General features: G+C 39.6%; 1 protein-coding gene across 1 annotated transcript; it reads right to left on the bottom strand.

Annotated features, from left to right (window-relative positions):
• Positions 1-662: 662 nt before the first annotated feature.
• On the bottom strand, positions 663-21,824 carry LOC117020109 (zinc finger protein 658-like). The gene is given in 7 exon segments (XM_033102353.1): positions 663-970; positions 1,042-1,119; positions 1,608-2,232; positions 2,344-2,999; positions 16,541-16,636; positions 16,924-17,050; positions 21,417-21,824. Coding segments are annotated over 7 exon segments (1,836 nt in total). The 5' UTR covers positions 21,534-21,824; the 3' UTR covers positions 663-833.
• Positions 21,825-22,462: the final 638 nt, after the last annotated feature.

Genomic DNA, 22,462 nt, shown 5'->3' with positions numbered 1-22,462 from the left:
TATCGAAGGACACTTTGGTTGATTTTTAATGAAGTCGCCTGACTATTCAGGACATTTGACAGAAGTCCTCTTCTTCATGCGTAGTCTGTGATGTAGAATGATAGGTTGAGTTCTGATAGGTCTTCTGACATTTTATTGTATTTATTATAGCATTTCATTGCACTCTAACAGATAGTTGCCTAAACTATATGCATTTAACCAAGACACAAATCTGTACGAGCCCAAAAGAGTACACACTTAATTCTTGCTTTAAAAAAACATAGAAACAAACAAAAACCTGGTGAAGATCTGTTAGTGGGGAATTCTCTTTCACCCACATATTCAGACTCTAGCTTCTTTAAGCCCATGTTCTATGTTCAATACACAGCACCCAAGTCTTCCATGGAATCTTCTCCATTCCAGTATAACACAGAAAGCAACAATATAAGGTGACTTTGCAAGGCCACATTTAAATGGAATAGCACCATAATCCATGAGCAATCCCATCTGGGCAGGGAAATTTAAACAAGCTATGTACCTAGCACAAAAAGAAATAAAGGAAAAAATCTGCCAGTCTATGTACCATGACCTTTTCCACTGTGCTGTGAGTTCCTTTGGGACATCTGACATTCGTTCCATACAAGGATTTTCTCTCTGCTGTGCATTCTGTTGTGATGTCCCACATTCATTCATTCATAGGGGTTCTCCCGTGTGAATTCTCTGATGAGCACACAGTGTGTCCTTTGGGAGAAACTTTCCCCACAGTCATTACATTCATAGTGTTTCTGTCCTGTGTTAATTCTTTGATGGATTATGAGGGCTGCTTTATAGACAATTGCTTTCCCACATTACATTCATAAGGTATTTCCCCCTTTGTGAATTCTCTCGTGTCCACTGAGAAATGACTTCTGAGAGGTGGTTTTAACACATTCAGTACATTCATAAAGTTTTTCACCTGTATAAATCCTTTGATGTGTACTGAGTTGTATCTCTGGAAAAAGTCTTACCACATTCATAAGATTTCTCCCCAGTGTGTTCTCTGGTATGTTCTGAGGGCTGAACTACGGGCAAAATATCTCCCACAGTCATGAGGTGCATAAAGTTTCTCTCCTGTGTGAATTCTCTGTTGTATTCTAAGGCCTGAATTGTGGGCAAAAGTATTCCCACATTCATTACATTCATAGGGTTTCTCCCATGTGAATTCTCTGGTGTACGCTGAGGGTTGAATTTCCAGGAAATTTTCAAATATTCCTTACATCCTTAAATTTTGACACCTGTGTGAATTCTCTGATGTGTACACAGGTGTATCCATTGGCAAAGTTTTTCTACATTCATTACATTCATAGACTCTTCCATGTGTGAAATTTCTGATGTGTGTCCTTTGGGAGAAAGTTTTTCAATTCATTATATTCATAGGGTTTCTCACTGTAAATTCTCTCACATTCCCTGAGATGTGGTGTCTTAAAGAAAGTATACCCATATTCAGTGCATTCATAGGCTTTCTCCCATGTGAATCTTCTGGTGTACCCTGAGGATTGAATTGCCAAGAAGTTTTCCCACATTCTTTACATCCTTAGGTTTTACACCTGTGTGAATGCTTTCGTGTGTACACAGGTTTATCTACTGACAGAAAGTTTTGCCACATTCATTATATTCATAGGGTTTCTCCCCTGTGTGAATCCTCTTGTATACCATGAGGATTAAATTATCAGCAAATGTTTTCCCACATTCACGACATCCGTAAGGTTTCTACCCTGTGTGATATTTCTGATGTGTAGACAGGTGTGTCTTTTGGGAAAAAGTTTTCCCACATTCATTACATTCATAGGGTTTCTCCCCTGTGTGAATTCTCTGGTGTACCCTGAAAATTGAATCATTATCAAAAGTTTTCCGACATTCAAGACATCCGTAAGGTTTCTCCCCTGTGTGGATTCTCTGATGTATTCTAAGGCTTGAATTTTGGGGAAAAGTTTTCCCACATTCATTACATTCATAGGGTTTCTCCCCTGTGTGAATTCTCTGATGTACGTATAGGTGTGTCTTTCAGGAGAAAGTTTTCCCACATAGATTACATTCATAGGGTTTCTCCCCTGTGCGAATTCTCTGATGTGTTCTAAGGCCTGAATTTTGGGCAAAAGTTTTCCCACATTCACTACATTCATAGGGTTTCTCGCCTGTGTGAATTCTTTGATGTCTTCCAAGACGTGAATTTTGGGTAAAAGTTTTCCCACATTCACTACATTCATAGGGTTTCTCCCCTGTGTGAATTCTCTGGTGTACCTTTAGGGTTCAATTAGCAGCAAAAGATTTTCCACATTCATGACATCTATAAATTTTCTCCCCTCTGTGAATTCTCTGATGTACACACAGGGTTATCCTTTGGGAGAAAGTTTTCCCGCAGTCTTTACATTCATACGGTTTGTCACAGGATCTCCCACATTCATTAATATCACAGCATTTCTCTGTTGTGCCAGCTCTCATTGGGTCAAATACAGTTGCTTTATCACAGTTTTTCCAAAAGTCATCATCGTGACAGGATTCCTCTCCTGTTAGACAATTCTGAGCTGTAACACACACAACAGTCTCATCATGTAAAACTTTTCCAAGTTCATTACGTTCAAAAGGCTGTTCCACAATTTGAAATTTCTGATGACATTCTTTACGACTGACAGCGTTCACATTTTTATTGTATTTGTAAGATTGCTCTCCAATAAGAGTTCTCTCATGTTTAATATCAAGCTGCAACTTTTCATATACATTCATGTAATCAGTCTTTTTTCTTGAACAGTTTCTACCACTAACAATCAATTCAGAAACAACTGACAAATTCGTTCTACATGAGTCACATTTACACGGCATTTTTCTTGAAAAATCTGGAGTTATATCCAGATTAATTGGTTTTCTTATAACTTTCTGCCCTTCTTTACTCAATGTTTTGTTGTTACTGATTATTACTTGCCACAGAGCTTTCTCTTGTTTTTCCTGGTTCTCTGTAACGTGGACATCAACTTTGTAATATTCTAAAATGACAAAAATGGAAAACATTGCATGAATCTTACATTTCTTACTGAGAGGAGCTGACAGTCATATGCCTTATCGTGTTTTGTATGGTTACTAGTCATGTTTCTAAAATAAATAATTCATGCACACAGAGAAAAAGACACAGTCAGTATCTCTCTCTGTGTGTGTCTCCCTATCCCCCTTCATCCATGTGATTTAAAACAAAGAAACAAACAAACATACAAACGTAGCTGTTATTTCCAGTCCTGACCAACATGGAGCAGCCCAACCTTACCCAGGTCCTCCCTCTTTCAATTGGAAATCCCTGAAAAAAAAATTAACAAACAAATGCAGATGCTACAAAATAAAAGATGGACTCTTGGACTTAAGAAATGACATAGAAAAGAATTCCAAAATTTTCTTTCTACTTCCCATGTATCTTATATGGGCTCAAGTGCTGGAGAAACCTGTGATCAAAGCCAAAGAGACACAGAGACAAAAGAGCTCCGAGAAAATATTGTATCTTCTAACCAAAGATCTCAGAAAATGGTGGTCTAACAGAATAGAAAAGCTTTGTGACAATACTCATCACACTCAAGCTCTGCCCTCCACCACCACCAAAAAATAGAAAAAAAAGAAACACTCTTCTCTGTAGTTCTACCACAGATATAAAGAATTTCTATGCACTTTGTATATAAAGGATTTGTACACACTCAAATTTCATTGCCAAACCAAGAACTCATAGGAAAGATCATGAAGAATCCTGAGAAATTGCCATGCAAAAGACATTCTGGTAGTTGGTCCCAGCAGACACTGCCAAAATTTCACCTGGAAACATAGTCCTATCTACTTTATTAAATCTGCATAGGATGAATAAATCCGTTCGTTTATGGCACTCATGACCAAATCATAGGAGAACAAAAGAAGGAAACAAAACAGCCAGGAAAAAGAAAAGAGGCAGGAAGTCATGGTAGGCCCCATGTTACAGCTAGAAGAGATGAAGCAGCACTTGTAAAAACCATACCCTCAAAACCCAGAAACAATACATTAAAAAGGAGCTGAATTGACATCATTTTCAAATGCACAAAAAGCATTCATACACAGATGACAGTCTGCGCTGTAAGACAAATCTTTGCAACTATAAAGAAGATAAATCATATAGTGTGATCTCAAGCCATAGAGAAATTATAGTAAAAATCAGTAACACCAAGTTATCTGGAAAAATACAAAAATAATTCTGTATTCATACAGTTCCTATTAAACCATGGATCAAAGTGTATGTCTCACAGAACCTTAAGACATTTTGAGGGGCACTGCGTCACAGAAAGGGCGGCATGAGGAGTCCTACTTGAAATCTCCTGTGGAAGATACAACAAAATGAACAGCTATAATTCAACAAAAGTTTCTGTGCGCAGCACACAGGCACATCTGAGAGACCCACAAATGGAATCATCTAAAGGAGAGCAAATTATGTGCATAGCGGAGGAGGGAAGGGGGAAGTGCTAGGATGTGCGCCACAGGTCGCAGGATGCAGACCGGAGCTTGCTGCAGCCTCAGGAGAGAAAATAATTTGGGCTGCAATTGTACCCCCTATGCACACAGTCCTCACCGAGGGATCAGCATAATACAGCTGAATCCAGCACATGCAGCAGAGAACTCAGAGCAAAGACTGAATATTCATACAGAAGGATGAGAAAGGTGGTTTAAGGACTCACTGCCAGGCAGAGAACAGAAAACAAAGACACGGAGCCTGGCCACCTCCCGCCCACCTTTCCAAAGCTTGCCTCACCCCACCCTCCCAGTATTAGAAGCAGGCTACAGAAGAAACAGTAGAAGTGTCAGATTAAAGAACAGCATATCTACAACCCTGAGAACTGCAGTCACGCAGCTACAGATTCACAGCGCAACTAATTCTGGGGAAAGGGAAGGAACCGTAAAGGCAAGAAAACTGTAGGTGAGTAGTCGCCACAAGAGAATCAACCACCTCTCACAGCCCACCCCACCCCCACCTTACTGGCGGATCACGGGAGGGCAACCAGAGCCACTGAAACACACAGGCTCTGCATCCGGCTGCAGGGGGAGCACTGGGAAGTCAGAAGCTCAGAACTGTATCACCTTCCACATTCCCTGATGGAGGCGGAGCCCTGAGATCTACGAGACCTACTCACAGAGAAGCCCACCTTCCAGGGAACCCCACGGTATGTGAGAAGCCAGAACAGTGCAAGAGAAAATATAACACTACGGCATGAGAGAAAATAAAGGCTGTGGACAGACAGAAAACAAAACATTCTACCAACGCCTACTGGAAAGCACAAGAAAAACCTCTTTGTATCAATGTAGTGCAGACCCACTCCTGCAGAGGCCCAGGAAGAGAAACGATACTTCATTACTATGAACAACCAAGGTCACAAGGCAGCTCAGGAACAAAAGGAAGCATCTGCAGAAAATGAACTCAGAGACATGGAAATTTGTGACTTAAACGACAGAGAATTCAAGATTGCAGTGCTAAATAAACAACACGATGCAAGGAAACACAGACAGGCAGTTTAATGAACTCAGAGACACAATCAAAGAACAAAATGAACATTATCTCAAAGAGATTAAAAATTTTTAAAAGAACCAAATAGAAATTCTGGAGATGAAGAACTCAATAAAAGGAATGAAGAATGAAACAGCCAGCTTAGATAAGAGAGCTGACTAGTTGGAGGAAAGAATTAGTGACACCGAAGATAGAAATCTGGAACTGATGGAGAAGAGAGAGACTTCAATTAAAAAAAAAAGAAAGAAAGACCACTACAAGAAGTTTCTGACTCCATCAGAAAGAGCAACATAAGAATAATGGGGATAGCAGAAGGAGAAGAAAGGGAGAAGGGAACAGAAAGTATATTCAAACAGTCGACAAAAACATCCCAAACTTTTGGAAAGAACTGGATCCTCAAATCCAAGAAGCAAATAGAACACCTAATTACCTCAATCCCAACAGGCCTTCTCCAAGGCACACTGTATTAAAGCTGTCAAAAATTAATGACAAAGAAAGAATTCTCAAGGCAGCCAAGGAAAGAAGACGGTAACCTACAAAGAAAGCTCATTAGATTATCATCAGATTTTTCAGCAGAAACTCTACAAGGCAGGTGGGAATGGAACGAAATATTCAAACTATTGAAAGAGAGAAATTATGACCCAAGAATAATATATCCAGCAAAGATATCTTTTAGATATGAAGAAGGAATAAAGACATCTCCTGACATACAAAAGCTGCAGAAATTTCCAATACATGACCTGCATTACAGGAAATACTGAAGGAAGCTATTCGTCCTGAAACAAAAAATAAAGAATACAATACCATGAGTAGCATTATGAAAAGACAGAAAGAAGTAGAAAACGGCAACCCCTACACAAAATACGGCACTACATATACACTTAAACATAAATGGCAAAGAAGGAACATTTAAAAAAAGGAATAAGAATAAAAGACAACTTGCTACTGCAACACAGAAATCAACTCACAGCATAAGTACGGATAACTTGTGACAACAAAAACATAAAAGGGGAGAGAGTAAAGGTCTGAAAGTACAAAGGAGAATGGAGATAAAAAGCATGCTGCGGAAAAAGGACTAATGTAAATATGAAACTTGCTTTCAAGTAAATTTAATGGTAACCACTCAAAAAATAGAAAAGTCCAGAACAGAAACATAAAACATAAAAACAGAAGAAAACAGAGGGAAAAATCATAGAATATCACACACTGAAATACCAGACAGTAACGAACAGGCAAAGAAACAATGGAGACACCGACCCACCAGAAAACAAAAGATAGAACGATAGGAAATCCTCACGTATCAATAATCATCCTAAAGGTAAACGGACTGCACTCACCAATAAACAGGCACAGAGTAGCAGATTGGAACAAAAGACAAAACCCATCCATATGTTGCCTCTAAGAGATGCATCTCAGCAACAAGGACAAATATAGACTCAAAGTGAAAGGGTGGAAATTGACAGAGCAAGCAAATGGTAACCAGACAAAAGCAGCTGTACCATACTTATATCCGACAGTCATCAATATTTATGCGCCCGATCAGGGAACACTGAAATATACAAAGCAACTACTAACAGAACTAAAGGGAGAAATTGACCAAAACACAATTATAGTCGGGGACCTAAGTACATCATTGACAACTATGGATAGATCATCCGAACAGAAAATAAAGAAAGAAATATCAATCCAAATGGCACACTAGATGAAATGCACATAACTGACAAGTATAGAGCACTTCATCAAAGAACATCAGACTATGCATTCTTTTCTAGGGTACATGGAACATTCTCAACGATAGACCATATATTGGGACATAAAACTAGCCTCAGGAAATTTAAGAAGGTTGAAATCATACCAAGCATATTCTCTGATCACAAGGTTTGAAACTGGACATCAACTGCAAAAAGAAAGCAGGAAAAACCACAAACATGGAGATTTAACAACATGCTTTTAAAGAAGGACTGGGTCAAAGAAGAAGCAAGAGAGATCAAAAGATACATACAAACAAATAAGAATGAAAATACATCCTACCAAAATTATTGAGATGCACCTTTTCCTGGAGGGACAGATCTTAGGGAAGGTCGGGAAAGAGTCTTCAGAAGAGTCCATCAGAGAATGGTTATGGCCACAGCGGCCTCTTTGGACTAAGATTTACCTGTAGCATTCTTATTCTTTCGGTATCAGATTTTATTAGTGTATTGGGGGCAGGAGAGGGGGAAATCAGGAGACAAGGACAGCCCCTGACTCTCTGGAGTTGATATTAGATAACAAGTGCTAAAAAAAACAAAGAGAAAAGAAAAGAAAAAAAAAGCCCCAACAGTGCCATGTATTGGAAAAGCAATCAGATGTTTGTGTGCAAACTAGAAGAAAAGGACGTGCTGCAGCTGGCAATTCCCTTTGAGAAGGTGACCAAGCCGACGCCTTGCCAGACCAGCTGAATTGCAGTTTACTTGAAATGCGACCTGTTTCGAATCCTAAACGAGGTTCAGAGATCACCTACAATGGCCTCATCTTCAGACCTGGCTTTTCTTTTTTTTTCATTACGGAGTAGTGTTTGTTAGTCAGTAATCATTGCCTCCCCTCTGCACAAGCTCACTTAAACTGAGGCATGGAGACTGTAATTTGGGAGATGAAGCCTCCAGCATAAGGCAGCCGTGGGTACATGTGAGTCGTGCTTTTGTACTATCTGCCCAGGTGATCAGTGGTGGTCCGGGAGAGTAAGCTGGGAGGTTCGAGAGGCTGTCTGATCGGACCAAACAGAGGTGAGATTTCTTGCACCCCAACACCTGGGGACCCTTCCCTGCCCTACGGCATGCCTTCTGCTGTAGGGAGGTCCACACTACAGTGGGCACACAGTGAAAGCGAGAAACATGGCTTCCAGACGGCCCTAGAGGACCCAGGGCGGCCAGAAGGGCTATTTTACTTAAAGTTCCCAAAGAAGCAAATCCCAAGGTCCTCAAGTCACAATGTTCGTGGAGTAGATGGGGGGAACTGACAAGCTCCCACATCACTCTGGAGGCAGGACGTTATGCAGGGTCTCAGCTCTCACTCCCTGCATACGATCACAGGATGTGGTGAGGCCAAAAAGGAACACCCACGGAGCCATGGATAGGGTTGTCATACCACTAATTCTCACTGGCGGCTGGGTTGGAGACACAGGAAGCAGGAACCACATGATCCGCAATCTGCCATCCACTTCTCTGCCAACCAACCAACCCCAGTTGCTAGCTGCAATCTGCCGTCTGCTTCTCTGCCTGCCAACCAACAAACCAGTGTAGCCACGGAAGTTCTTTCAGTGGCTAATTGGCTAACCGGTTACAGCCGATGGACATCTACTACCCAAGCCAGCACCTTTCCATGTGAGGTCGAGAGCCTGGAAACTGCTCTCTGGGACTCTGTCCCCACACAGGACTTGTGGTATCTTGAGGTCTTAAGTTTGAATATCATCTGGAGCCTGTTTATGCGATTCAGGGGGACCTGCACCGGGGACCGCTGACTTTGCTCTGGAGCCGAGCAAAGGGGAACACACAGCTAACGTGGAGCTTTACTGCTTAAACTCCTGGTGTGTCTGTGAGGAAGCGGCCTCTATGTGCTGGGTCCCGCAGAGGGGGAAGAAGAAGAAAAACTCAGCAGATTTCTATGGAACCACAAAAGACCCCAAATAGCCAAAACAATCCTAAGAAAAAACAAAAATGCTGGAGGTATCATCCTCCCTGACTTCAGCTTGTACTACAGAAGAACAATAATCAAAACAGCATGGTATTGGCAGAAAAACAGACACACAGACCAATGGAATAGAACTGAAAACCCAGAAATAAACCCACATAAATATGGACAGATAATTTTCGACAAAGGAGCCAAAAACATACAACGGAGAAAAGAAAACCTCTTCAATAAATGGTGTTGGGGAAATTGGAAAGCCATGTGAAAAGAATGAAACTAGACTGCTATCTGTCACTGTGCACCAAAATTAACACAAAATTGATCAAAGACCTAAACATAAGACCTGAAACAATAAACTGCATAGAAGAAAGCATAGGTACTAAACTTATGGATCCTGGGTTCAAAGAGGATTTTATGAATTTGACTTCAAAGGGAAGGGAAGTAAAAACTAAAATAAATGAATGGGACTATATCAAACTACAAAGTTCTTGCACAGCAAAATAAACCAAAGCCAAAACAAAGAGGCAACCAACCAATGGGAGAAGATATTTGCAAACAATGCCTCTGATAAGAGGCAAATATCCCAAAATACAAGGAAACTCATACAACTAAACAAAAAGACAAAAAAGGCAAACAATCCAATTGAAAAAATTGGCTGAGGACCTGAACAGACATTTCTCCAAAGAGGACAAACAGATGGCCAACAGACATATGAAAACATGCTCAATATCACTAATCATCAGAGAAATGCAAATCAAAAGCACAATGAAGTATCACTTCACAGCTGTTACAATGGTTTTCATTAACAAGACAAATAATAACAAGTGTTGGAGAGGCTATGCAGAAAAAGGAATCCTCATACACTGTTGGTGGGAATGCAGATAGCTTTCCCATTAGAAATGAAAGACCTCCAACTAGTTACCTAAGCTCCCACTTAAGAAAATATACAAAGAGAAGGTAAATCAAAAGAAAATAATGATTAGAGAATAAAATTGAAAACAGAGACGAATTAAGCAAACCAAAGCTTACTCCTTTGAAAATATTTTTTTTTAAATGATAAAAATGAACACAGAAAGAAAGGAGAAAACACATGATCAATATCAGAAATAAAAGAAGAGGGGATATAACTCCTGACACAACAATTGTTAAAGAGATAATAAAGAATATTAAGAGAAACTCTCATGCCATAAGTTTGACAATTTAGATGAAATGGACACATTTCCTAAAAACAAAAACCTACCAACATATCTCAGGCAGAAAAAATAACCCAAAGAGAATTGTTAAAGAAATTGAATATATGGTCAAAATTATGAAGTTCAAAAGGCAGCTCCAGGACTATATGGTGTTAACTAGTGAATTCTACCAAACATTTAAACTAGAAATAATGCCAATTTTACAAAATCTCTTTGAAAACATTCAAGATGTGGGAATATTTCCTAAATCATTTTATAAGCCCAGTATTACCCTCATTTCAAAACCAAAGAAACAGAATCCAAGGGAAAAAAAAAAAAAACACAAACCCCACAGATCAATACAATATCCTTCATGATATAAATGTAAAAATACTGAAAAACAGTAGCCTAACGAACACAGCAACATATAAAAATAAATAAATCAGTATGAAGTGGGATTTATCCCAAGAATGAAAACTGTTACAATATTTGAAAGTTAATCCATGTAACCCACCATATAAATAACTGAAAGAATTAAACCCATACAATCATATATATTAAGATAACAAAACATGGTGCTAAATTCAAAATCCATTCATTAACCTAATAAAAGAAATCTACGGGGCCAGCCGGTGGCTCAGGAGGTTGGAGCTCCATGCTCCTAACTCGGAAAGCTGCCGGTTGGATTCCCACGTGGGCAAGTAGGCTCTCAACCACGAGGTTGCTGGTTCAACTCCTTGACTCCCCCAAGGGATGGTGGGGAGCGCCCCCTGCAAGTAAGATTGAACAGGGCACCTTGAGCTGAGCTGCTGCTGAGCTCCGGGATAGCTCAGTTGGTTGGAGCAGGTGCTCTAAACCACAAGGTTGCTGGATGGACTCCCCTAAGGAATGGTGGGCTGTGCCCCCTGCAACTAGCAACTAGCAACGGCAACTGGACCTGGAGCTGAGCTGCGCCCTCCACAACTAAGACTGAAAGGACAACACCTTGACTTGGAAAAGGTCCTGGAAGTGCACACTGTTCCCCAATAAAGTCCTGTTCCCTTCCCCCAATAAAATCTTTAAAAAGAAAACGAAATCTAAAATAAGCTTATAGCTAACATCATACTTAAAAGTGAGAGACTGACAGCCTCAACCCTAAGACTGGGGAAAAAGGATGTTTACTCTCTGCACTTCTACTTAAGAGTGTGATGGAAGTTCCACCAATGCAACATGACAAGAACAAAAATGAAAGATGCAGAGTAAGTCTAAACAGAAAAATTCCAAAAACATCTTTTGAAAAAGCCCCTTGAACTAATAAGTGTTTTCAGCAAAGGCAAAATACAAAGGCAATATACAGAAGCCAATAATATACAAATATGACCAATTGGAATTTGAAATCAGATAAACATCATAATTTACCATAACACACATGCACACACAAGCTCATTCTCGCTCTCTCTCTCTCTCTCTCTCTCTCTCTCACATACACACACACACACACACACATGCACACACACAAAATCTTGGTATCTCCATGTTGAAAACTACTGATGAAAAAAATCATAAGAAATCAAGGAAATCTTAAATAAATGGAGAAGTATTTGTTATTTAGGGATTGTAAGGCCATATATCGTTAAGATGTCAATTCTCTTTCATTTGATCTATAGATGCAATGCAATCCCAACTGAAAGGCCAGCATGCTTTTTTGTAAATATCAAGAAGCTCATTTTAAAATTGATGCAGAAGAAAGTTGGTGGACTCGCACTATCTTTTCAAGAATTAATTAATCAGGTACTGTAATATAGGCAATGTGCTCTTGGCATAAGGATATGTAGATGAATAAAGAAGAATAAAGATTCCATAAAAATGTACAATCTAAGACACACAGTCTTATACATTATATATTTGTATACAAATATATACATATGCAGAAATATATAAATATTCCCATCTGTTTTCGAAGATCTTGCAAATGCTGTTCAATGAAAAAATGATAATCTTTTCAACATATGGTGCTACAATAACTGGATTCCCTCTTCAAAAATTTGTACTTGACATATACCTCACACTTTCAATAAAAATGAACACCAAATATCACAAAGGACAAAATGTGAAATTTAAAAATTTCTAGACAAAAATATAGGAATAATCTTTGTTCCTTTGAGTGCTGATGTTTCTAGATGGGACAACAAAACCATGGTCCTCAGAGAAAATTAAAGAATTGGACTTTATCAAAGTTCATGTTCAGTTTTAGCCAGCCTCCTCTGAAACCACGCCAATAGAAGTGGGGTGCAGCCTCACTACTGCCAAGTGAGGAGAGAAGTCCAGGTTCCCCACTAAACGTCTGTTGACACCCGGGAGTTGGAGAAGATGCCACTTTAACACTGGGCAGGGGTGAGATCAGGCCCCCACAGGCCTCCTGCTGGCACCCAGTGTTTCTTCACGTGCCAATGTCCCTAAATCATCTTCGCTTTTCTTTCCATCTTTCAGAATCTTACTATATATTAGGCTGGTGCAAAAATAATTGCGGTTTTTGCAATTGAAAATAATTGTAAAAACTGTAATTACTTTTGCACTAGCCTAATATACACACATATATATGTTTAGATGTACTGTGTGTACAAGTACACATTTAACTGAATTTAGTGGGTGAAGTCAGAAGGAATACATTTACTCCATCTTTCCCTTGGTTAAGCCTTTTTATACCTTATTAATTCCTTCCCTAAGCACAGTTATGAACACGTTTTCCTTGTCATCATATAGAATATTTCTAGTTTTGCTTTGAAAATCGGGTCATTAGGTACCTGAATCCAATTTTTTGGTTTTGATCCAAAACGTTACCTCAGAATTCTTTCCCCACTGCTCTGTGGGGCTAGTGCCATGTGTCAAAGACCAACTGTCTATGAAGCACGTTTTTTTCTTGAGCTTTTTCTGTTTCTCCACTTTATTAAATTATCCCTCCCGCAGCTGCTACTTAAATACTCAGAGCTTTACATAAATCCTTGAAATCTGGCAGAGCAAGTTCACTCTATTTTACGATGGGATTTAGTTTGACATTGCATTAAATCTTTACAAATATATCCCCACTTGAATTTTTATATAAAGTGCTTCTTTTGTCTTTGTTGGGGTTACCTAAGTTTCACCCATTTTATTGTTCTTTATTCTCAGAACACTCTACCATTTCTATGTTTTCCGGTTCATTATTAATTTCACTTTTATATTCTTCTGCTTTTATTTAGTATACTTTTGCCATTGTTCTCACTTAATTTATATAAATATGACACTACAAATTTATCTCTATTCACTTATTTAGCTATATCTTAAGGTTTCTAATACACATTTATTTTTATTTTATAAATGCCATGCAATTTTGGAATTGATTTCCTTTGCTATACATTGTTTAAGAGATCATTTTTTACATTTCCATGTTGAAAGTCTTTGTTTACTCATTTTATCATTAGTTACTAGATTTATCAAACTAGGTTCAGAGAATATTTTTTGTGGTGATTCTAATTTGTTGGGCTTACTGTTTTTTTAGCTTAAAACTATCTTTATACAATCTTATTATTCCGTGGGAATTTGAACGGCTTGTTCTTTGATTTCAGCATACACATATACAAATGTTTCAATTTAATACAAATATCATTCACAGCCTCTATAGACATACATATTTAATATGAACAGTATTTCTTATTTCATCAGATGAGGTACAGCAGGTCCTCAAATAACTTCCGTTCATTAAACATCGTTTCGTGACAATGTTGATGACAACAAAAAAACTGATTCCCAGCCAGGGCCAGTGTCGGCGCTGAATGGGCCCCTTCTCCCCATGTCTGGGTGGGGTTTCTCTGGGTACTCTGGCTTCCTCTCACACCCCAAGATGTGTATGTTATGTGAAGTCGCTTGTCTACACTGCCCTCAGTCTGACTAAGTGTGGTGTGTGTGATGCTCCCTACAATGGAATGGCGTCCTGTCCACGGTGGGTTCCAACCTTCAGCCCCGAGCTGCCGGGATAGGATCTGGCCACCTGCCATGCTGAACTACCATAAGTGGGTTGGAAAATCATCTTTAATCTTTCTTAAATCTATGTATAGCTCTCATTTCATGAATGATTAATATTAGAAGTGTTTTGGATCTTTATAGAAGTTTGCTGATGTTTTTGATCTAAGAACTTAACCATTGTTTATATTCATTAGCCTATGAATAGGTGGTTTCATTATAGGTCATTTCACTTAAATACAGTTTTTAAGAACCTATCGACATCATTAACGGAAGACTTACCGTCTATTACGATCTCCTAATTCAAGTGAATTTTAAGTTCCTAGAAATCCATTACTTCGCGTTTTATGATCATTGATATTATATAGTTTGATGCAGTCTTTCACATGTTTACAGGTTCATGTTAACCTGTGCTATTGGGATAGAAGGTCTTCTTTTAAGTTAATGAATATATTGTGGAAATTCAAACCTGAATGATAACACAACACTAAACCTTAAATTGTTTTATTTTTAGTGAGTTAATAACTCTACTCTTCTTTTATTACAATCTTTCTAAGATACTTATTTGGGGATACCTTTTTTAGCCAATAAGCATGAACCAATCATTTCTATTTAGTGACTGTGAAATGTGCTTGATCTACGTTAGTGTATCTTTGTCACCCTGTTTAAATGGCTTCACAACAAAGTTTCAGTAAGAAAACTTATTTACGATGATTTTACTTTTTGTTTGAAAAATTATATTGAAAATACAACTTTTGAAATTTCTGGAATTCTTTTATTAGTTTAAACCAGGGGTGTCCAAACTTTTTTCAACGGTTTTCACCAAGGGCCATATGAGGTAAAATACACAAACAAGCCGGGCCACTCACTCAGGGTGAAGTACGTATTGCCCCACCTGGTTCACTTAAGTAAACTAAATATATTTTTGGAATTTGCTGTGGGCCAATTAACAATGGATTGCTAGCCGCAGTTGGCCCACGGGCCGCAGTTTGGACACCCCTGGTTTAAACTAATGACAATAAGCACAAGAAAAGATGAGTAACATCATCAGTGATCGGAAAATTGTTATGGACTAAACTGTGTCTTCCCCAAGCACTTATTTTGAAGCCCTAATCCCCCAATGCAAGTGTATTTGGAGATGAGACCTCAAGGGAGGTAATGAAGGCTAAATGAGGTCATAAATGTGGGGTCCTAATTCTATGGAAGCGGAGTCCTTATAAAACTAGGAAGAGACACCAGAGCTATTTCTCTGTCCATGCGTGCACAGGGGAAAGGCCATCTGAGGACATGGTGAGCCAGGAGGAGAGACCTCATCAGAGATCAACCATGCTGGTCCCCTGATCTTGGACTTTCAGCCTCCAGAGCTGTGAGAAATAAATTTCTGTTATGTAAGCCACCCAGGCTACGGTATTGTGTTATGCCAGCCCAGCTGACTAACACAGAAATGCAAATCGACACCTCAGTGATATAGCACTTCACATCCACTACTATGGCTAAAATCAAAATGCAAGATAGTAAGTGCTGCCGAAGATGTGGAGGAATGGGAACCCTCATACGCTGTCATAGGAATGTAAAATGGTACAGCTCAGGAAAACAGTCTGGCATTCCACAGTTAACACAGGACCCACCAATTCCACTCCTAGCTAGGAACTCAGGGGAAACAAAAGCACATATCCATACAAAAACACGTAAATGAATGATCATATCAGCTTTACTCAATAATAGCCAAAAAGTGGAATCCCAAATGTCTAATGACTGATGAATAAACAAATAAATGTGGTATATCCACATAATGAAATATTATTTTGCAATTAAAAGAATGAAGTACTAATACATCCTATAACATGAACCTTCTAATGCAGAGTGAAAGAAACCAGTCACAAAAAACAAATAATATGTAATTCCATTTACATGAAATGTCCAGAATAGCCAAATCAATAGACAGAGAAAAGATCGACGGTTGCTAGGGCTGGAGGGGACAGGACGTAGGGAGGTGACAGCTAACGGTGAAGAAAACTGACTGTAGTGATGTTTACATATATCTATCAATATATTAAAAGCCAGTGAACTGTATACCTTAAATGGGTGAATTGTGTGACATGTGAATTACATCTCAATAAAGCTGTTTAAAAAGAAAAACAACTGTCAGAAGTGTTTCTCTCTAAGGTCTAACTACACCTGGAGTTGCCTTTTGTCCGTGCTCACTCACCTGGGTACCTCTGGTTTAGGAATTCTTCCCCTAAGGACCAGGGCTGTTCGCCTTGCTCCAACTTGAAGATCACTTGGGGTTTGGTAATGCAATACCCTGTGAATGCAACAATTAAGGGGATATGTAGACCCAATCCACAGACTTTCTAGTTCCTGACTGTGGAGAAAGATGCAGCAGCAACAGCAAAATGAAAGTGCCCATTTGCTGCTTTCAATGGGAAAGTAATGACAGAAACGTTGCTTGTTTCTCTAAAGGTTTCAGTTACCTCGGCCATGTAATCAAAAGCCTGAATAACTTTAATCTTTATAGAAGGTGCATGTAATTTGATAATTTAAAAAAAGGAATTGTATTCCACAGGGAGTCAGATGCTAAGGTCTGCTCACCTACGGAGACCAGGTGGCTGTAGTTCTCCAGCATCACATCTCTGTAGACGGCCCTCTGAGCGGGGCCCAGGTATGGCCACTCCTCCTGGGTGAACTCCACAGTCACGTCTTCGAATGACACGGATCCCTGTGATAACATATATTGTTCAAAAGTTCAGAATTAATTAACTGACACAGCACATACCTGTGAGAACTAGTATTCTGCTGTTTACGCTAAAGGCTCTAAAACAAATACATATAATGTTGATGTTTGACCTAATTTGTCTTGAACTTTTGAGTTACTCAATCAGTTAAAAAACTTTTCAATGTAACATACTTAATAATCAATTTAATCATACTTAATTGATCAGCTCAGTGCTAGTAGTGGGGAACTAAAGTAAATGAATAATAAAACAGGAACACATCTCATTCAAATTGTGTTGATGTAAAAAAATAAGAAAATTTAACTATATTTTCCAAAAGTAAAAATTAGTGAGAAAAGGAACATTAGTCTTGCTTTATTTTTGCCAGTCTCTTTCCCAAATGGCTGAATAAAAATCTGCTGCATTAAAAGAAGTTAAGTTAATAATTTATATATACTTATGGATTGTAGTTCTTTAAGACAAAAAACTTTCATTATACAGAATTCCTACACCTCTTCTTCTACATCCAAAGGAACTGTCCTAGAGAATTCTAGCACTTTCAATCCCTCTATGGAAACCACTACCAACAATGATGGGAGCCAAAGAAGAAATACATGGAAGCTGTGGAGATAACATACATGACTGAACTTCTGTCTAAATGAACATACAATATATAAATCTAGAGCTTATGAAGAGCAAAGCACAACTTACCAAGGCCTTGGAATCCCAGAGACCTGTATAAGAGAACTGTGTACACTGAAGTAATGGCAGTGGATATAAGGGTAGGGATGGAATCACAGAGCATAGGCAGCACCCAATGTGGTAACTACTTTCTTATACAGCTACCCAGTCAAGCAACATGAGCAGCTTCTTCAATGTTGGGGTCAAATACTGATATCAGGGACACAAACGAAAAAACTGTGGCAGAATTTTTAGTGAGACAGATCTGGTCATGTTGCTCCCGAATGTGTGTGGAACGTGAAGCTGGAACTGTCCCTTACACTAGCACACACACGGTTGTAGAACACAGAGGGGGGTCCAGGATGAAGACAAGCATTAAGGAGTTAGGAGCAATCTGGGTGGTAACTGAAGGTATCAGAGGCCATCAGACAGCACCTTGAGCACACTGGGATGAGGAAAGCAAAGTACCAAAACCAGCCTTGCAGGGACCGTGGATATTAAAGAGGCGGGAAGAAAATGTACAGGTCACAAAGCCAGAGAACTTTTCTAAAAGGTCATAACAGAACCATGAGAGGTCAGAGTCTTGGAAACTGAGAAAGGGAAAGTTTCCACAATAAGACACTTTAAAGCCGCTGGGAGAAGGGAAAAGTGGGGAGTTGCCAATAAACGGGTATAAAGTTTCACTTGAGAAAAGTATTAATTTCTAGAGATCTGTTGTACAACCTTTTGCCACTAGTTAACGCTACTGAATTGGACACGAAAAAATTTGTAAGAGAACAGGTCTCATGTCAAGTGTTCTTATCACAATGAAATGAAATAAAATAAAGCTAGATTAAGAGATAAGAGGAGAGAAACAAGTCTTTTTTTAGTGTTATGTATCCAATTATATGTTCATTTACGTCTTCAGTGTCACTGAGTGAATACCTTCTATCTGATCAGCTCAGTGCTAGTAGTGGGGAACTAAAGTAAATGAATAATAAAACAGGAACACATCTCATTCAAATTGTGTTGATGTAAAAAAATAAGAAAATTTAACTATATTTTCCAAAAGTAAAAATTAGTGAGAAAAGGAACATTAGTCTTGTTTTATTTTTGCCAGTCTCTTTCCCAAATGGCTGAATAAAAATCTGCTGCATTAAAAGAAGTTAAGTTAATAAGCTATGGAGGTGAAAATGTTGAAATAGGGATACTGGAAAATTCTCTCCTTTTCAAAAACAATGAAAAAAATTACAGAAGAAAGGCGAACTGTGAATATATGTATGGAAAACGGCTAAATCACAGTAAAAACAGTGATACTGTATGCTTTTAAGTTACACTGTTCCCATTACTCTCCCTCTTCAATTTTGTGGTAGTTTGAGAACCAAGGGTCTGCAGCCAGCAGCCTGGCAACTACAGGAGGGGCAGAACTGGGTTCAGGTTCCATCAAAGCCTCATTCTCAGAAAACTGACATCATTTTGCCAGTTGGTGGTTCCCTGAAAGACCCTACTTACAAGGATATCTTTATCTGAGCTAACATGGAGTTTGTAACTTGAGTGTCACATAGTAGCATGTGTGAAAAGCCTTCTCCTCAGGAGCATTTGTCGAAACATTTAAAGGCATTTGTTTATCCTAGTGGCTACCTGAGGTGCTGGATAACACCAGCGGTAAACAATGGCGTGATCAAGAAGCTTAAAAGGAAATGCTGGGGAAAGGGATGTTAATACAGATCTGATCTATATGTGAGAATCTAGAAGGCTCCATAGAAGAATGGAGCTGTGCACGTACCCAGGGTTCAGACCATGTTCAGGAAACACGTGAGATGGTCCTAAGCTGTCACCTCTAGGTGACCAGGAGCTTTGGCATAAGAAGGAAGTGAAGGTTACTGCAGACTTGTAAACTGCCTGACTGACCGCTGAAGGAATATATATATATCTGACACGCACAGAACAAAGACTGGGAGACTTACTGATTCCAGGCATTGAAGGAAATTTCTGCTACAGAGCACAAGAAATACAGACAGAAAAGTAGATTAGTTGTTGCTTGGGGCTTGGAGGGGAAATGGGATGATGGGACAGTACAGTTGAGTTTAGAGTTGCTTTTTAAGGTGATGAAAATGTTCTACATTGACTGTGGTGACGTTTGCACATATCTGTGAGTACACTTTAAAAAATCATTGAATTTTACACTTTAAGTGGGTGACTGGCAAGGTACGTGGATTGCATCTCAATAAAACTATTTAAAAAAAAAAAGAAAGAAAAAGAAAAGAGAGAGGCCGGCCCGGTGGCTCAGGTGGTTGGAGCGCCATGCTCCTAACGCTGAGGTCGCAGGTTCAATTCCCACATGGGCCAGTGAGCTGCGCCCCCTGCAGCTAAGATTGTGAACAACAGCTCTCCCTACAGCTGGGTTGCCGTGAGCAGCTGGAGGTTGGCGAGAGCTGCGGCGGTCTGCTGTGTGCGGGCGTCATCTACTGTGTGCAGCCCTGAGTGGCCGGCAGCCAGCGTGAGTGGCCGGCAGCCATCGTCAGCTGCTGTGGGCTACCGTGAGCTGCCCATGAGCTGCTGTGAGCGGCTGACCGACGTCGACCTACGCCTGGTGACAGACGACTGTAGACTGACTGCCTCAGCCGGAGGGGAGCGCAAGGCGCATAATACCAGCATGGGCCAAGGAGCTCTGTCCTACACAACTAGACTGCGAGACAGTGGCTTGAACCGGAGTGGGTGGAGGGAGGCAGAAGAAAGGAGAAAAAAAAAATGAGAGGATGAAATCCTTACAGGACAATAGAGCAGACTGAAGGGCCAAGGATGGAACTGGGAGTGAGCCGTGTGAAAGGATAAGGGAGAGAAGATGACTCCATGAAGACGGCAACAGGGCGAGGGCAGTGCCAGTGGAGGGTGTCACAGACACTAACAGAGAAACAGAGAAAAGAGAAGAAGAAGCAAGAGATACAGAAAAGTCAGGTAAGGAAAGGATTAGACAAGGTCCGAAGGATTTGATGATAATCAAGTCTCTGATTAAGAGATCACAGGCAAATGGGGAGAGAAAACAAGGCTTCATGCAGAGGTTTGAAGCACGAATGGAAAGTATTGAAATATTTGACAGAGAACAGAATTTTAAACTGTCTGCTGAGCAACCTGAATATCATAGGTACTTGAAATATTTACGAAGGGTAATTTCAAGGATATCCAGTTGATTCATCAAAAAAATGTCTTAATTCAACCCATGTTTCAGTTTCTGAAAAATAGTATTTACTGAATATATATTTAGCATTAAGTCTTCTATTTTTATTGCAGAATAAGTAGAAGTAAATTCCGATATTATCTTACGGTTATTACTGGAAAATTGTTAACTAAATCACCAACTTGAAATCAACAAAGATATCTTTTATCTTCCATTGTCTTTACATTCTACAAGGAGAGAGTTTACTTTTATCTTCTCAGAAATGTCAGCTTTTAAAGAAGTATTTTCTAATACTGGCATGGTCATCAAATATCTCAGAAATAAATTTGAAGCTCCAATTGGTAAATTTGTAGGATCACAGCATCTGCATATATCCACATGCCCCCTTTGCTCTGCTGTTCATCTCTATTTCTACAAATTCTCTCAATGCATTTGATCCATCTCTATTTCTACTTTTCCATGTTAACACCGAGACAGTGTAGCCTTTATAATTTCCACTGTAAAATAAACAGAGTATTAAAAACTGAACTCACCTGAGCCATGTTCATTTCCTGCTGCTTCTGGAAGAAGATGAAATACTCAACGGTTCCAATGGGGAGGAAGAAAGACAATGGGATGATGAGAAACTTGGTCTTCCTTACAACTCCCATATTCACCTGCCTACAAATCTCCTAACACTACCTGGAGGAAAAGCCTCCTGTGGGAGCACGTCCCTCTGACATTCTGGAGAAGGAACAGGAAGAAGCGCACGGAGGCAGCACCACCTGGTCACATGCATCTGTGATATGAGGACGTGGGCTTCACCTTGCATTTTCACTGAGTGAGGTCAACTGCTTTTTGTCAAGGAATTCTAAATTGATGCCCCCTCTAACTAATCAATTCCAAAAAAAAAAAAATTAAATATGTAAGTAATACAGAGGACTGGTTAAAGAAATTCAGGTCCGCGAGAGGTCCCCCTACCTTCATTAAAGCTAGCGTCAAAACACGACTGGTGGTTGTTCATCAAGTTCTCATTGTCTTTACACCTTGAGTTAAGAGTTTCTCTAGAAAAGCGAAATAAAGATGGGATACTTTATGCAAGATCTATATTGTTTAACTTTTTGCTCTAAATTGGTTGCAGTTTCTAAAATACATCTGTTGATAACATGTTTATAAAACTTACCTGTGAGACTAAACAGCTCTGTGCTGCATGCTTGCTTCTGCCCGAGGTGACACAAAATAAATCATTCATTTCGGGCCCAATATTTTGGGGCTTCCCTAAGTGCCCAAAACAGAAAACCTTTGTTCTACTCTCATTGTGTTAAGTCCACGTTCAGGAAAGAGGGAGCATCAGCATAACTCTAGATACCACATGAGGTGATTGATGGACATGGTGTGAGAGCAGCTCAGAATCTGGAGAGAGTGAGGGCAGAACAAAGGAAACAAGGTGCTGTTTAGGATTTCGTCACCTCTAGCTGTTTACACCTTCCTGGGACATCAGTCCTCACAAGCCATCCAGTCAGGTGCCCTTTCCTGCGCAGCCTGGCAGACACCCATCCCTCTCAACCCCACGTACCACCTTCTGCAAGTTGGTCCACAG

This window comes from Rhinolophus ferrumequinum, unplaced genomic scaffold (genome assembly GCF_004115265.2).
Source record: "Rhinolophus ferrumequinum isolate MPI-CBG mRhiFer1 unplaced genomic scaffold, mRhiFer1_v1.p scaffold_84_arrow_ctg1_1, whole genome shotgun sequence".
Classification (NCBI taxonomy): Eukaryota; Metazoa; Chordata; class Mammalia; order Chiroptera; family Rhinolophidae; genus Rhinolophus; species Rhinolophus ferrumequinum.
The sequence above is the reverse complement of the archived record's forward strand: the minus strand, read 5'-3'. Positions and strand labels throughout refer to the sequence as shown.